At 36.5% G+C, this 16,253-nt stretch overlaps 1 protein-coding gene across 2 annotated transcripts in view; it reads right to left on the bottom strand.

Moving 5' to 3' along the window:
- The window catches only part of ASPM (assembly factor for spindle microtubules), a 63,737-nt gene that overhangs the window by 27,183 nt on the left and 20,301 nt on the right, over nt 1-16,253 (bottom strand). For both annotated transcript variants that reach the window (XM_074384320.1, NM_001279984.1), the window contains 4 exon segments: nt 15,528-15,735; nt 15,290-15,432; nt 15,044-15,172; nt 10,921-11,115 (listed from right to left, as the gene is read on the bottom strand). In XM_074384320.1, coding sequence (XP_074240421.1) covers nt 10,921-11,115; nt 15,044-15,172; nt 15,290-15,432; nt 15,528-15,735 — 675 coding nt within the window.

Raw genomic sequence — 16,253 nt, 5'->3', positions numbered from 1 at the left:
ATACAGAGAACACCACAAAGATACTCCTCAAGAAGAGCAACCCCAAGGCATGTAATTGTGAGATTCACCAGGGTTGAAATTAAAAAAAAAAATGCTAAGGACAGCCAGAGAGAAAGGTCGGGTTACCCACAAAGGGAAGCCCATTAGACTCACAGCAGATCTCTTGGCAGAAACTCTACAAGCCAGAAGAGAGTGGGGGCCAATATTCAACATCCTGAAAGAAAAGAATTTTCAACCTAGAATATCATATCCAGCCAAAATAAGCTTCATAAGTGAAGGAGAAATAAAATCCTTTACAGACAACTGCTGAAAGATTTTTTCACCACCAGGCCTGCCCTACAAGAGCTCCTGAAGGAAGCACTAAACATGGAAAGGAACAATCAGTACCAGCCACAGCAAAAAACATACCAGATTGTAAAGATCATTGACACTATGAAGAAATTACATCAACTAACAGGTAAAACAACAGCTAGCATCAAAATGGCAGGATCAAATTCAAACATAGCAATATTAATCTTATATGTAAATGGGCTAAATGCCCCAATTAAAAGACACAGACTGGCAAATTGGATAAATAGTCAAGACCTATGGGTGTGCTGTATTCAGGAGACCCATCTCACGTGTAAAGACACACATAGGATAAAAATAAAGGGATGAAGGAAGATTTACCAAGCAAATGGAGAGCAAAGAAATACAGGGGTTGCATTCCTAGTCTCTGATAAAATAGACTTGAAACCAACAAAGATCAAAAGAGACAAAGGGCATTACATAATGGTAAAGGAATCAACGCAACAAGAGGAACTAATGATCCTAAATATAGGCATCCAATACAGGAGCACCCAGATACATAAAGCAAGGTCTTAATGACCTACAAAGAGACTTAGACTCCCACACAATAATAGTGGGAGACTTTAACACTCCATTGTCAATATCAGATCAACGAGATAGAAAATTAACAAGGATAACAAGGACTTGTACTCAGATCTGGACCAAGGGGACCTAATAGATATCTACAGAACTCTCCACTCCAAATCTACATAATATACATTCTTCTCAGTACCACATCACATTTACTCTAAAACTGACCATGTAATTGGAAGTAACTTACTCCTCAGCAATTGCAAAAGAACGAAAATCAAACCAAACCATCTCTCAGACCACAGTGCAATCAAATTAGAACTGAGGATTAAGAAACTCATTCAAGGCCAGGCACGGTGGCTCAAGCTTGTAATCCCAGCACTTTGGGAGGCCGAGGCGGGTGGATCACAAGGTCGAGAGATCGAGACCATCCTGGTCAACATGGTGAAACCCCGTCTCTACTAAAAATACAAAAAATTAGCTGGGCATGGTGGCGCGTGCCTGTAATCCCAGCTACTCCGGAGGCTGAGGCAGGAGAATTGCCTGAACCCAGGAGGCAGAGATTGTGGTGAGCCGAGATCGCGCCATTGCACTCCAGCCTGGGTAACAAGAGCGAAACTCCGTCTCAAAAATAAAAAAAGAAACTCACTCAAAACCACACAACTACATGAAAACTGAACAACCTGCTCCTGAATGGCTACTGGACAAATAATGAAATGAAGGCGGAAATAAAGATGTTCTTTGAAACCAATGAGAACAAAGACACAACGTACTAGAATCTCTGGGACACATTTAAAGCAGTGTCTAGAGGGAAATATATAGCAATAAATGCCCAAATGAGAAACAAGGAAAGATCTAAAATCAACACCCTAATGTCACAATTAAGAGAACTGGAGGAGCAAGATCAAACAAATTCAAAAGCTAGCAGAAGAAAAGAAATAATAAAGATCAGAGCAGAACTTAAGGAGCTAGAGACACAAAAAAACCCTCAAAAAAAATCAATAAATCTAGGAGCTATATTATTGAAAAGGTCTACAAAATAAATAGACTGCTAGGCAGACTAATAAAACAAAAAAGAGAGAAGAATCAAATAGATGCAAGAAAAAATGATAAAGGGGATATCACCACCAATCCCACAGAAATACAAACTATCAGAGATTACTATAAACACCTCTATACACATAAACCAGTAAATCTAGAAGAAATGGATAAATTCCTGGACACTTACACCCACACAAGACTAAACCAGGAAGAAGTTGAATTCCTGAATAGACCAATAACAAGGTCTGAAATTGAGGCAGCAATTAATAGCCTGCCTACCAAAAAAAAGTCCAGGACCAGATGGGTTCACAGCCGAATTCTACCAGACATACAAAGAGAAGCTGGTCCCACTCCTTCTGAAACTATTCCACACAATACAAAAAGCGCAAATTTTCCCTAACTTTTTTTATGAGACAAATATCATCATAATGCCAAAACCTGGCAAACACAACAAAAAAAGATTATTTCAGACCACTATCCAAGAGGAACTTTGATGTGAAAATCCTCAATAAAATACTGGCACACTGAATTCAGCAGCACATCAAGAAGCTTATCCATCACTATCAAGTATGCTTCATCCCTGCGATGCAAGGCTGGTTCAACATATGCAAATCTATAAACATAATCCATCACATAAACAGAACCAAAGACAAAAACTACATGATTATCTCAATACATGCAGAGAAGATCTTCAACAAAATTCAGTAGCCCTTTATGCTAAAACCTCTCAATAAACAAGGTATTGAAGGAACGTATCTCAAAATAATAAGAGCTACTTATGATAAACCCATAGCCAATATCATACTAAATAGGCAAAAACTGGAATTACTCTCTTTGAAAACTGGCACAAGACAAGGATGCCCTCTCTCACCAATACAGCATTGGAAGTTCTGGCAAGGGCAATCAGGCAAGAAAAAGAAATAAAGGTATTTGGTTAGGAAAAGAGGAAGTCAAATTGTCTCTATCTGCAAATAACATGATTGCATATTCAGAAGACCCCATTGTCTCAGCCCCAAATCTCCTTAAGCTGATAAATAACTTCAGCAAAGTCTCAGGATACAAAAATCGATGTGCAAAAATCACAAGTATTTCTATATACCAATAACAGACTTAAAGAGAGCCAAATCAAGAACAAAATGCCATTCACAATTGCTACAAAGAGAATAAAATACCTAGGAATGCAACTAACAAGACACGTGAAGGACCTCTTCAAGGAGAATTACAAACCACTACTCAAGGAAATAAGAGAGGACAAAACAGACGGAGAAACATTCCATGCTCATGGTTAGGAAGAACCAATATTGCAAAAATGGCCATACTGCCCAAACTAATTTATAGATTCAATGCTATCCTTATCAAGCTACCACTAACTTTCTTCACAGAATTGGAAAAAAAATACCTTAAATTTCAAATGGAACCAAAAAAGAGCCCGCCCAAGACAGTCCTAAGCAAAAAAAAAAAAAAAAAAAAAAGGCAAGCTGGAGGCATCACGCTACCTGACTTCAAATTATACTACAAGGCTACAGTAGTCGAAACAGCATGGTACTGGTATCAAAACACAGATATAGACCAATGGAACAGAACGGAGGTCTCAGAAGTAACGCCACACATCTACACCCATCTGATCTTTGACAAACCTGACAAAAACAAGCAATGAGGAAAGGATCCCCTGCTTAATAAATGGTGTTGGGAAAACTGGCTAGCCATATGCAGAAAGCTGAAACTGGATCACTTCCTTACCCCTTATGTAATAATTAACTCCAGATGGATTAAAGATTTAAACATAAAACCTAACACCATAAAAACCCTAGAAGAAAAACCCAGGCAAAACCATTCAGGACATAGGCATAGGCAAGACTTCATGCCTAAAACACCATAAGCAATGGCAACAAAAACCAAAAGAGACAAATGGGATCTAATTAAACTTAAAGAGTTTCTGCACAGCAAAAGAAATGCTATCATTAGAGTGAACAAGCAACCAACAGAATGGAAAAAAAAATTTTACAATCTACCCATCTGACAAAGGGCTAATATCCAGAATCTACAAAGAACTTAAACAAATTTACAAGAAAAAAACAAATGACCCTATCAAAAAGTGGCTGAAGGATATGAACAGACACTTCTCAAAAGAAGTCATTTATGTAGCCAAAAAACATATTAAAGAAAGGTCATCATCACTGGTCATTAGAGAAATGCAAATCAAAACCACATTGAGATAGCATCTCATGCCAATTGGAATGGCAAACATTAAAAAATCAGGAGACAACAGATGCTGGAGAAATAGGAACACTTTTACACTGTTGGTGGAAGTGCAAATTAGTTCAACCATTGTGGAAGACAGTGTAGCAATTCCTCAAGGATCTAGAAATAGAAATTCTATTTGAGCCAGCAATCCCATTACTGGGTATATATCCAAAGGATTATAAATCATTCTATTATAAAGACATGCACATGTATGTTTATTGCAGCACTGTTTACAATAGCAAAGACCTGGAACCCACCCAAATGCCCATCGATGACAGACTGGATTTAAGAAATGTGGTACATATATACCATGGAACACTATGCAGCCATTAAAAAAGATGAGTTCATGTCCTTTGCAGGGACATGGATGAAGCTGTAAGCCATCATTCTCAGCAAACTGACACAAGAACGGAAAACCAAACACTGCATGTTCTCACTCGTAAGTGGGTGTTGAACAACGAGAACACATGGACACAGGGAAGGGAACATCACACACTGGGGCCTGTCGGGTGGTAGAGTGGCTAGGTGAGGGATAGCAGAGGGTGGGGGGATTGGGGAGGGATAAGATTAGGAGAAATACCTAATGTAGATGATGGGGTAATGGATGCAGCAAACCACCATGCATGTATATATCTATGTAACAAACCTGCACATTGTGCACATGTACCCCAGAACTTAAAGTATAATAAATAAATAAATAAATAAATAAATGACAAATGGGACCTAATTAAACTAAAGGGCTTCTGTACAGCAAAATAAATGATCAACAGAATAAACAGACAACCTACAGAATGGGAGAAAATATTTGCAAACAATGCATCTAACCACGGTCTAATATCCAGCATCTATTAGGAACTTAAACAATTCAAAAAAGAAAAAACAGCCCCAATAAAAAGTGGGCAAAGGATATGGACACTTCTCAAAAGAAGAAGACACATATATGGCCAACAAATCTATGAAAAAATATTAATCATCACTAAACGTCAGAAAAAATGCAAATCAGATACCCTCTCACCCTAGTCAGAATGGGTATTATTAAAAAGTCAAAAATCAGATGATGGCAAGGTTACAGAGAAAAGAGAACACTTATATGCTGCTGGTGGAAATGTAAATTAGTTCAGTCACTGTGAAAATCAATTTGGAGATTTCTCAAAGAATTTACAACAGAACTTCCATTTGATCCAGCAATCCCACTACTGGGTATATACCCAAAGGAAAAGAAATCATTCCATCAAAAAGACACATGGATTCATATGTTCATCACAGAACTATTCGCAATAGCAAAGACATGGAATCAACCAAGACATCCATCAACAGTAGACTGGATAAAGAAAATGTGGTACATACATACCATGGAGACATACATATGGCCAACAATCACATGAAAAAATGTCAACGTAATTGATAATTAGAAATGCAAATCAAAACCACAATGAGATACTGTCTCACAGGAGTCATAAGGGCTATCATGAAAAAGTCAAAAAATGAGATGCTGGTGAGGTTATAGAGAGAAAGGAATGCTTATACACTGTTGGTGGGAGTCTAAATTAGTTCAACCATTTTAGAAGACAGTGTGGTGATTCCTCAAAGACCTAAAATCAGAAATATCATTCAACCCAGCAATCTCATTAATATTTGCCCAAAGGAATAGAAATTGTTTTGTCATAAAGACGCAAGCATGATGTTCACTGCAGCAATATTCACAAAAGCAATGACACAGAATAAACTTAAATGTCCACCAATGAGACAGGATAAAGAAAATGTGGCATATATACACCATGGAATACTATGGAGCCATAAAAAAAGAATGAGTTCATGACCTCTGCAGGGACATGGATGGAGCTGGAGGCCATTATCCTTAGCAAACTAACACAGGGAGAGAAAACCAAATAATGTACATTGTTCTTACTTATAAGTGGGAGCTAAATGATGAGAACACATGGACACATAGAGAAAAACAACACACACTGGGGCCTCCTGGAGGGTGGTTTTCTGTTCCTCTATTGGTTTGCTAAGGGTAATGGCCTCCAGCTCCATCCATGTGGATGGGAGGGGGGAGAGGATCAGGAAGAATAACTAATGGATACTAGGCTTAATACTTGGCTAACAAAATAATATGTACAACAAACCCCCATGACACAAGTCTACTTATATAACTGTGAAAGGAAAATAAACTGGTCCCAGCCAAAACCAGTAAGCTAAAAGAAAAACTCAAGCTGGAAACTGCTTAGGGCAAACCTGCCTCCCATTCTATTCAGTTATCCCTGTGCTCACTGAGGTAAATGCATATCTGATGCCTCTTTTGGAAAGGCTAATCAGAAATTCAAAACAATGCAACTGTTTGTCTCTCACCTATCTGTGACCTGGAAGCCACCTCCCACTTCGGGTCTTCCTGCCTTTGCTTCAATTTGTCCTGACTTTCCAGACTGAACCCATGTACTTCTTACATATATTGATTGATGTCTCATGTCTCCCTAAAATGTATAAAACCAAGCTGTGCCCTGACCACCTTGGGCACATGTCAGGACTTCCTGATGCAGTGTCATAAGTGCACATCCTCAACTTTGGCAAAATAAACTTTCTAAATTATTTGAGACCTGTCTCAAATTTTGGGGGTTCAATAACAAACCTGCACATGTACCCCAAACCTAAAATAAAAGTAAAGTTTTCAAAAAAAGGAAATGTAGCACATAAGCATGATGGAATATGATGCAGTCATTAAAAAAGAAATTAGGTCATTTACAGTAATGTGCATGCAGCTGGAGGCTGTTATCCTAAGTGAAATAATACAGGAACAGAAAAACAAGTATCACATATTCTCACTTATGAGTGGGAGCTAAACACTGAATACATACGAACACAAAAATGGGAATAGACACTGGGACTGCTTGATGGGGGAGAGTCAGAGGGAAGTGTGAGATAGAAGACTATCTATCAGGTACTCTGCTCACTACCTGGGTGACAGTATCATTTGCACACTAAGGCTCAGTGACATGCAATTTACCCATGTAACATAACTGTTCACATACCCCTGGAATTTAAAAGTAGAAGAAAAAAGATAATATATCATGTATACTGAAGGTAGCATAACAACAGGGCAAGGATGGTCATTCAGTAAAACATGCTGAAACAACTGGATATCCATATATAATTTTTAAATGTCCTCAAAAAACAAATCACCTAAAAAATAAATTTTAAGTGAGATCAAAATGAGAAAAACAAAACATTAATGCTTGTAGAGTATAACACAGGAGTACATTTACAAGGCTTTAAGATAAAGAAACACCCCTTAAACGATACACAAAAAAATACTAACCATAAAATAAAAACAAGAAATTTCATTAGTAAGATATAAAACAGTAAGGTACAGTCTGGAAGAAGATATAACACACATATAAAGTAGAGGTCTAATGGCAATCATAAAGTTCCTTTATAAATCCACATGAAGGCAAAAAAAAAAAACAGTTTAAAAAGATGCTCAAAATAATACTTCACAAAAGATTTCCAAAATGGAAAAGTTGTTCAAAATCACTAATAAAGAAAATTCAAATTAAACTACTCTTTTTTTTTTTTTTTTTTTGAGATGGAGTTTCGCTCTTGTTACCCAGGCTGGAGTGCAATGGCGCGATCTCGGCTGACCGCAACCTCCGCCTCCTGGGTTCAGGCAATTCTCCTGCCTCACCCTTCTGAGTAGCTGGGATTACAGGCACACGCCACCATACCTAGCTAATTTTTTGTATTTTTTAGTAGAGACGGGGTTTCACCATGTTGACCAGGATGGTCTTGATCTCTTGACCTCATGATCCACCCGCCTCGGCCTCCCAAAGTGCTGGGATTACAGGCTTGAGCCACCGCGCCTGGCCTAAACTACTCTTAATACTACTACACAAACACCAGAATGGCTAAAATGAAAAAGACAATTTCCAAATGTTAAGGTAGACATGAAGTTATGTGAATGGTCATAAACAACTGGTGGGTTTTAAATCTTTACAAGTGCTTTAAAAAACTCTGGGGCAGTGTATACTAAAGTTAAAATATATACAGACATACCTCAAAGATACTGCAGGTTCAGTTCCACACCACCACAATAAAGCAAATAATAAAGTGAATCAGTCACACAAATTTTTTAGTTTCCCAATGCATACAGAAGTCATCTTTACACTATACTATAGTCTATTAAGTGTACAAAAGCATTATGTGTAAAAAACTGCAATGTACATACCTAAATTTAAAACAACTGAACTGCTAAAAATGCTAAGAACCATGTGAGCCTTCAGCAAATTGGAATCTTTTTAGTTGTAAAGCGTCTTACCTCAATGTTGATGGCTGCTGACTAATCAGAATGATGGTTATTGAAGGTAGCTTTGGCAATTTTTTAAGAATAAGACAATAAAGTTTGCTGCATTGACTGACTCCTTATTCAGAAAAGATTGCTCCATAGCATGAAATGCCACTTACGAGCATTTTACTCATAGTAGGGATTCTTTTAAAATTGAGGTCAATCCTCTCAAACCCTATTGCTGCTTTATCAACTAAACTGATATACTGTTATAAATTTTACAAAATGTATATATGCATGTATACACACACACACACACTCACACATACACACACACACACATACACACATATACGTATATGTATTTATTTTTAACAGTCAGGGTCTCACTGTGTCACCCAGGCTGGAGTGCAGTGGTGCAATTATGGCTCACTGCTGCCTTGAACTCCCAGGGTCCTCCCACCTCAACCTTCTGAGTAGCTGGAACTATAGGCGTGTGCCACCACACTTGGCTAGTTATTTTATTTTATTTTATTTATTTTTAGATGGAGTCTTGCTCTGTCACCCAGGCTATAGTGCAATGCTGTGACCCCAGCTGACTGCAACCTCTGCCTCCTGGATTCAAGCAATTCTCCTACCTCAGCCTCCCGAGAAGCTGAAATTACAGAAGTGTGCCCCCACACCTGCCTAATTTCTGTACTTTTAGTGGAGATGGGGTTTCTCCATGTTGGCCAGGCTGGTCATGAACTCCTGACCTTGCATGATCTGTCTGCCTTGGCCTCCCAAAGTGCTTGGGATTACAGGCGTGAGTCATCATGCCCAGCTTATTTTGATTTTTATGTGGAGTCTCACTGTGTTGCCCAGGCTGTTTTCAAACTCCTAGCCTTAAGCCATCCCTCCTACCTCAGCCTCCCAAGTTGATGAGATTATAGGAATGAGCTACCATACTTGGCTACCAGGAATAGATCCCATTTCAAGAAACCACTTTCTTTGCTCCTCCATAAGAAGGAACTCCTCAGCTGTTCAAATTGCTACAATTCAGTCACATCTTCAGGCACCACTTCTAATTCTAATTCTCTGGCTATTTCTACTAAATCTGCAGTTACTTACTCCAGTGAAATCTTTAACCCATCAAAGTCATCCATAAAAGTTGGTTGGAATCAACTTGTTCCAAACTCCTGTTAATGCTGATATTTTGACCTCCTATGAATCATTAAGGTTTTTGATGTCACCTAAAATGATGAATCCTTTCCAGAAGGTTTTCAATTTACTTTATCCAGATCCATCATAGGAGGAGCGATAAAACGAGGTATGCCTGTATAGAACAACTGTATTCCTATTACAATTGGACAGATGAATACATTTCAGACCAAAAGATATGTTCATAAAGCCTTTAATCATAAGAGCTCAAAACTGGAAAGCCAAATGTTCATCAGCGATAGAACAGATCAAGTATAGGGCAGAATGCTAAGTAAAAAAAATTAAACTACAGCTATACTCAACAACACTGATAAATCTCAAAAATGTATGTAATGATGTCATATGAAAGAATTTATATGGCTTGAACCCATCTATAACAATTCAAAAAGTAAGCAAAACTAAATTATAGTATTTAAAGAAAACACAGGAAAACGGCATGATTATTGGTAAATGAGCTGGAATGGGAGAGTTAATTGAAAAATGCCTTTTGCTACACTGGTAATTTCTAGGCCTAGGTGGTTTTACATTGGTATTCATTTTGGGAAAAATCATTAGGCCCTATATTTTTATTTTGGACAATTTTCTACGTGTAGCATTTTACATTTTTAAAAAGGTTCAAAAGGACAATTATTTAAGTCAGAGAACCTCTCATTTATCAATAATGATAGCCAGATAAAAAAACTTTCAAATTTATAAAACAGATACATTTATGGAGTGAAGCTTCAATGGTATTTACAAATAGTAAATTTAAATAATTCACCTAATGTTATTAAAATATCATTTAATGTGAAAAACTAACTTACATAGATGTAAAGACAATATCTATTATCTAAAGTCGATATGACATATCTTTTCCTAAAAAAAAAAAATAAGTATTCTATAGACTAAATATAAGCACTTTACACGCCAACCAAGTGGATTAGAGAGAAAAATGAGTACAGTTGTCCATTTTCCAGGACTCATGGCAAAGATAAAAAGAGAACCTCGTTGGTTATGTGGATATACAAAACAGAATGGCTGAGTATGCCAGCACGTTCCATTGAGTAGAAGATGCAACAAAGAAGACAGTGAGAGGTATGGAATTAGAATGTTTGCTTTTTCAGAGCAAATGTATTTCAGTTATGTTTCAGCCTTCTGCCGAACACCATAAGAGTTTTTCAGGTACTAAATAATCATTAAATTAAGTATTCGATAAAGATTACTAAAATATAGTCATTAAAAACTTCATCACATTTTGCCTTCTTAAAAAAATGTCATTAAAATTTTTTAAATTAAAAAATTAGTCCAGGATACTATACCTGAATAAGTGATGCTGCTTTATTTTGAACTCTTTCCAGCTTTTCTTTTTTTAACATTAATAATTTTTTCTGTGCTAAGACTCTTCGCCAATATTTCTGAATGATAAGAGCTGCATTAAGTGTTTTTCTCAATCTTTGTTTTCTTAGGAAATTGATTACAGCTGATTGAATAATTCTTGCAGCTTTATCTCTCTCCTAAAATTAAAAAAAAAAAAAAGTCAGCAAATGTAAATTAAACACTCAGTTAAAACCTTAAATTATTCTTTGTAAGATAATTATGTGTCAAATATCAATCAAATTCATCCTGGAAATAAAACACCCCCACACTTACTGTGTTCATCTTTGGAATACTGATAATTCTAGACATGTCAAAAGGCCTAATAGGTTGGCTTGCAGATATATTTGCATGATGAAACAAAGATTCCTAAGAAATAGTCTAAGATAAAGATCATACAGGTTTGATCTATCACAGATTCTCAGGAATCAAAATAAAGGCCATTTGAAGTGTAATGTGTTATGTTTCTCAGATTTGGGTCCACTGAATTCATGACTGACTTTTAGTAAAGGGGTGGATTGTATGAAAAAAAAAAAGTGAGAGAATGCTAACAATTTGAACAAAGGAAAATACTAAAGGGGAGAAACAAAATACCTACTTCTTTGGCACAGAATACATTGTGGCCTTAGGCCATAGAGGCTCAAGAGAAAGAGTATGGTTTGGGTTATGAGGAGTGGTATCTGAGATGCTCAACACTAATGGTCAAAGAGGTGCCAGCTACCCAGTTACGTTAGAGGGCAGCACCCCCCACATCTCTATTTGTTACTTCTGATAATAAATTTTTATAAATAATAACATATTCTATGTCCAGCACCATTCTGAACACTTCATGAATAACCCATTTAAATCTCACAACAAACAACATAAGAAACAAATGGACAAATACTACTCTTATGATCAGTAGAAAACTGAGGCAATGAGTGAAGTAGCTTGTTAGTTTTTTGGGAATACAGCCAGGATTTGAACCAGTAAGTCTGGCTTTAAAGTAACTTTGCTATACTGTCCAACACTAGATTTATCACTTTACTTCACTGAAATTGGAGACTAGAAATGAATTATTTCCTCTGGTGGTAAGGAACAACTTAGGGCAGGCATGTCTGGCAATTTTTTTGTGTTGCTATCTGAGACGGTCCACCGTGTAAGGGTAGGCTCTACAGAGAGATTAGCTATAATTCCAATTATTAATTAATAACAATCAGTGGATGTTATTCGTGCATGAAAATTGTACAATACGAGAATACAATCAAACTGTTATTAATAACAGTTATGGAAATAAATCAAACTTATTTTTACATATAAAAAAGGTGATCAATAGATTGAAACACAAATACTAGACAGTGGTAAGGGATATACATTGGATCATTCCTATAGGGAGAAAGAGTAAACAATTATAAAGTTGGGCTGGGGAATTATGTATATAATAAGCCGATTAAGTCATCTAACACCATTTTACAATGGTGCCCCTATGAAACCTATGGCCTTTAGGCTGTAGAGGCTCAAGTTAAAAGCACACCCCTACTAGAATAAATACATAAATAAAATTTTGAAATGTTGCAGTTCAGAAGTATATTACATTTGAGTCAAAAGCTGCAAGGGTCAGGACATTCATGGACAAAATAGGTTCAAGTAAACTGTAACTTAACTCGGTTTTTACATCATCTCTATAGCACTAAAATACAACTTTACATGCCATTAGAGAAGTTAAAGATGAAAAACAAAGAAATTAGAAGAGGCAATATATTACCAAATTTAGCAACTATCCGAAAATTTATATATACTGATGATAAAGGTTTCCATGCCTGTGGTCACTGAACCTGTTTAATTATACTGTTGTTGAGTCAGCTAGGTACCAGCTTATTTCTTTTATCTTGCCTCATACATATATAGGGACAAATTCTAGGACTTCTTTTGCTTTGAAGTTTATGGCTATTGGTTGACAGGAAAAACAGAGCTGTAACGTACCAGAGCATGCTTAAATAGTTCAACAGGTAACTTTAGCTACCTGCCAAAGTTTCTTTGTCAGTTTGAGCCACTCTGTTATTAACAGATTTATGTAAAGTATAATAACATAAAAGCAAAATATAAAACTGAAAAATAGCTATTTCAAGTTAATGTTTATACGTTTCGTAGCTTGTAAGAACATAGGGAGCCTGCTGCTTAGCGTTCTAAATAGAAAATGGAAAGATATAATTGAATGTGAGGTAATTGTATAAAAGAGGGAGTATGGTCACCAAGAGAAAGGAGAGAAGTAGTGGTCTGACTGGGTCCAAGAAGTTTAACCATAAGTCTAGAAATTTCTCTTAATTTAGTCCTTCAAAAAATGAAAACTTCTACTATTTGCATTAAAGAAATCAAGAAAAGGAATGTCACCAGCAAAAAGCTAAGAAAATTCTACAGTTAATATCTGATTAAGGCTGGGTGTAGTGGCTCATATAATCCCAGCATGGCGGGAGACAAAGTCAGGCAGATCACTTGAGGCCAGGAGTTCGAGACCAGCTTAAGCCACGCAGTGAAACCCTGTCTCTACAAAAAAAAAAAAAAAAAAAAAAAGTAGCTGGGTGTGGTGGCATGCACATATAATCCCAGTTCCTCAGGAGGCTGAGGCACAAGAGTTGCTTGAACCCAGGAGGTTCAAAGTGAGCTGAGATTGTGCTATTGCACTCCTGCCTGGGTAACAGAGTGAGAACTTGTCTCCAAAAGAAAAAAAAAAATCTGATTAATTGAAGGCTATCTTGAGCAGAAAATAAAAGCAGAATACATATATATCTATCTCTTGTAATTCTAAAACTCTCATTTAAGGCAATGTCCAAAGGGTGAATCAAATAGCTTGAGGACTGGTCAGGAGAGGCACTTTCCTGAAATCTTTCCTAAAACAATTCCGCTAGAACTGTTGGAAGCTCCTAGGGGAATTGTTTTAGGAAAGTTTTCAGGAAGTTATTCTGTGATATATCGGTAGGGAGGCAGATCCTGAGTTGAGGGGCACTATAGGGCACAGAGCATATGGAGTAGCAGAAAAGACCATTTGTGAGTGTTAAGATACTGCCTGTTTCTCAGACGTTACTATGAAGACTTTGAGTATGGTAAAAGCAAATTATTTCAATTACTCTTAATTCCAAGTCTAATGTGGTATAAAAAAACATATATTCTGTTTAAAAGTTGCCAGAATTTAGCTGTTTTACACAGCTACCAAGAATTGTATCACAGATGCATATTTCATACTTGAGAAGGAATATTGGGTGGAACACATTTCTGAAATATTTATGATAAATTTTATTAGGCATGGCTACTTAAAAAAAAAAAGTTTTCCAAATAAATAAATATAATGCTAATTAGTAGATGGAATAGGGAGACAAAATGATTGAAACATTTGTTCAACTTGATCAAGGAGAGCATTTCTTAGGTTATTAAAAGTAACAATTTTCTCAGAACTTAAGAAAACTTTTTTCACATTAATAAAAGTTTTGTACTATTGGGGTCACAAAGGGAAACAATAAATGACAACTCTATTCTTATGCCCAGATCTTAGCATTTTGAAAAATTAATAGTAGAAACCAAAATACCACTTTTAAAACTAATAAAGGATAAACTAGAAGACAGCTTCATGGAAAACAAAGTAAGCTTACTAATTAAATCACAAAATCAAACACTTGATGCCCAGGCCCAGGCAGCACTACTTGAGGTCAAGCCTCACAGAGCACAGAATAAAAAATTAATGGAAAGCTCCTGCTCTCTAGAGGCAGGTTAGATTCCAGTAAGAGGAAAGGAAGGGCTGAGTCAAGCATCCCTACATATTCCTCACAAATTTAAAAAGCAGATTAAGTTATTCCTCTTCCCCTGGAACAGACTAAGTGAAGAGGTGGACAGAGACTGGAAGACATATCAAATGAAAAGAATATTAGCAATTAGGCAGAAATACTCATACTTCCCCAACCCAAAATATATATACACAATTATTAAATTTATCTTAATGATGTCATACATCAGTAAAATGTAAAATGTCAAAAATCAATCAACTGATATCTTATAAAGTATAATTCACACTATAGTGGTTTCATATTCTAGGAGTACCTGATGGCGTTTGAGATCTGTTTTTAGTTTATATTTTCTCCATGTTGTTTGTATGAGTCGAGCAGCTCTTATTTCTTTACGAAGATCCAAAAGCCTTGCACAAAGAAATGACAAATAGGTAATAACCACCTGAAATAAAAACCACAAAAGATAAAAACAGAATGTCAGCAGAGAATATAGTACTCACTATCATCTTCTGAGGCTTTATTATTGAATTATTAATTAAGAAACTCTTCTTTTACTTACCTTTTCATCTGGAATTGTATTTGACATATCTGAATGATTAATCATAGCAGGTATTCCACCAAGGTCTCTAACTGCAGACCTAACCAAATGAAAATTTTTCTTTTCATTTTCTAGGAGCTCTTTGTATAGTTCTGAAGTATTTTCTATTATGCAGGAGGAAAAGAGAAATTAGATGTTTGTAGCCCAAAATCAGACATGGCAAAGAATCAGAAAAGTTAATTAACAAAAAGGGACTAACCCTGATCAAATGCTTTAAGAGACATATCCAGAGAACTTTCATCAGATTCAGATGATGAATTTAATACCACTGAACCAGTGTGCGTACATTCCACAGTCTGAGTAGTGCGCTGAGATATAGCGTCAAATGGCACATAGCAAGGATGGTAATGGTGGATCAGGTAACATAACACACGGCCGTCTGAGAAAGACACCGTAAAATTCTCCACCTGATTGAAAACACCAGAAAAACAATTAACTGCATTTAGAAAGTAATATAGATACAATGGTTTGCAGAACACCTGTGAATGATAGAGGAAGAGACTGGAGTGACAATCTACAAGGCAAGAAATGGCAAGTTTGACTGGTAACCTCTAACATTTAAGAGAAAGAAGTAAAACAGACTCTCCCCTAGAACCTTAAGTGAGAGCCTGGCACATCCAATACCTTGATTTCAGACTTCTAACCTCTGGGACTGTGACAGAATAAATTTCTACTTTAAGCCACATAGTTTGTAGTAATTTGCTCTGGTAGTCTTAGGAAACTACAACAATTAGCAATGAAAGTGGACTCTCGTTATTTGTGAAAACTACATTTGTGAATGCTGAACCACCGCACAGAGGGGAAATACAGAGATAGTGTCCTGTGAACCTCTGGTTATAATACGTTTATCAACCAATCCACACATAACCTTGTTTTACGTGTGTTTCTGATTCAATAACATTAAACTCATGGCCAACAGCCCTAT

This window comes from Saimiri boliviensis, chromosome 14 (genome assembly GCF_048565385.1).
Source record: "Saimiri boliviensis isolate mSaiBol1 chromosome 14, mSaiBol1.pri, whole genome shotgun sequence".
Taxonomy (NCBI): domain Eukaryota; kingdom Metazoa; phylum Chordata; class Mammalia; order Primates; family Cebidae; genus Saimiri; species Saimiri boliviensis.
The sequence above is the reverse complement of the archived record's forward strand: the minus strand, read 5'-3'. Positions and strand labels throughout refer to the sequence as shown.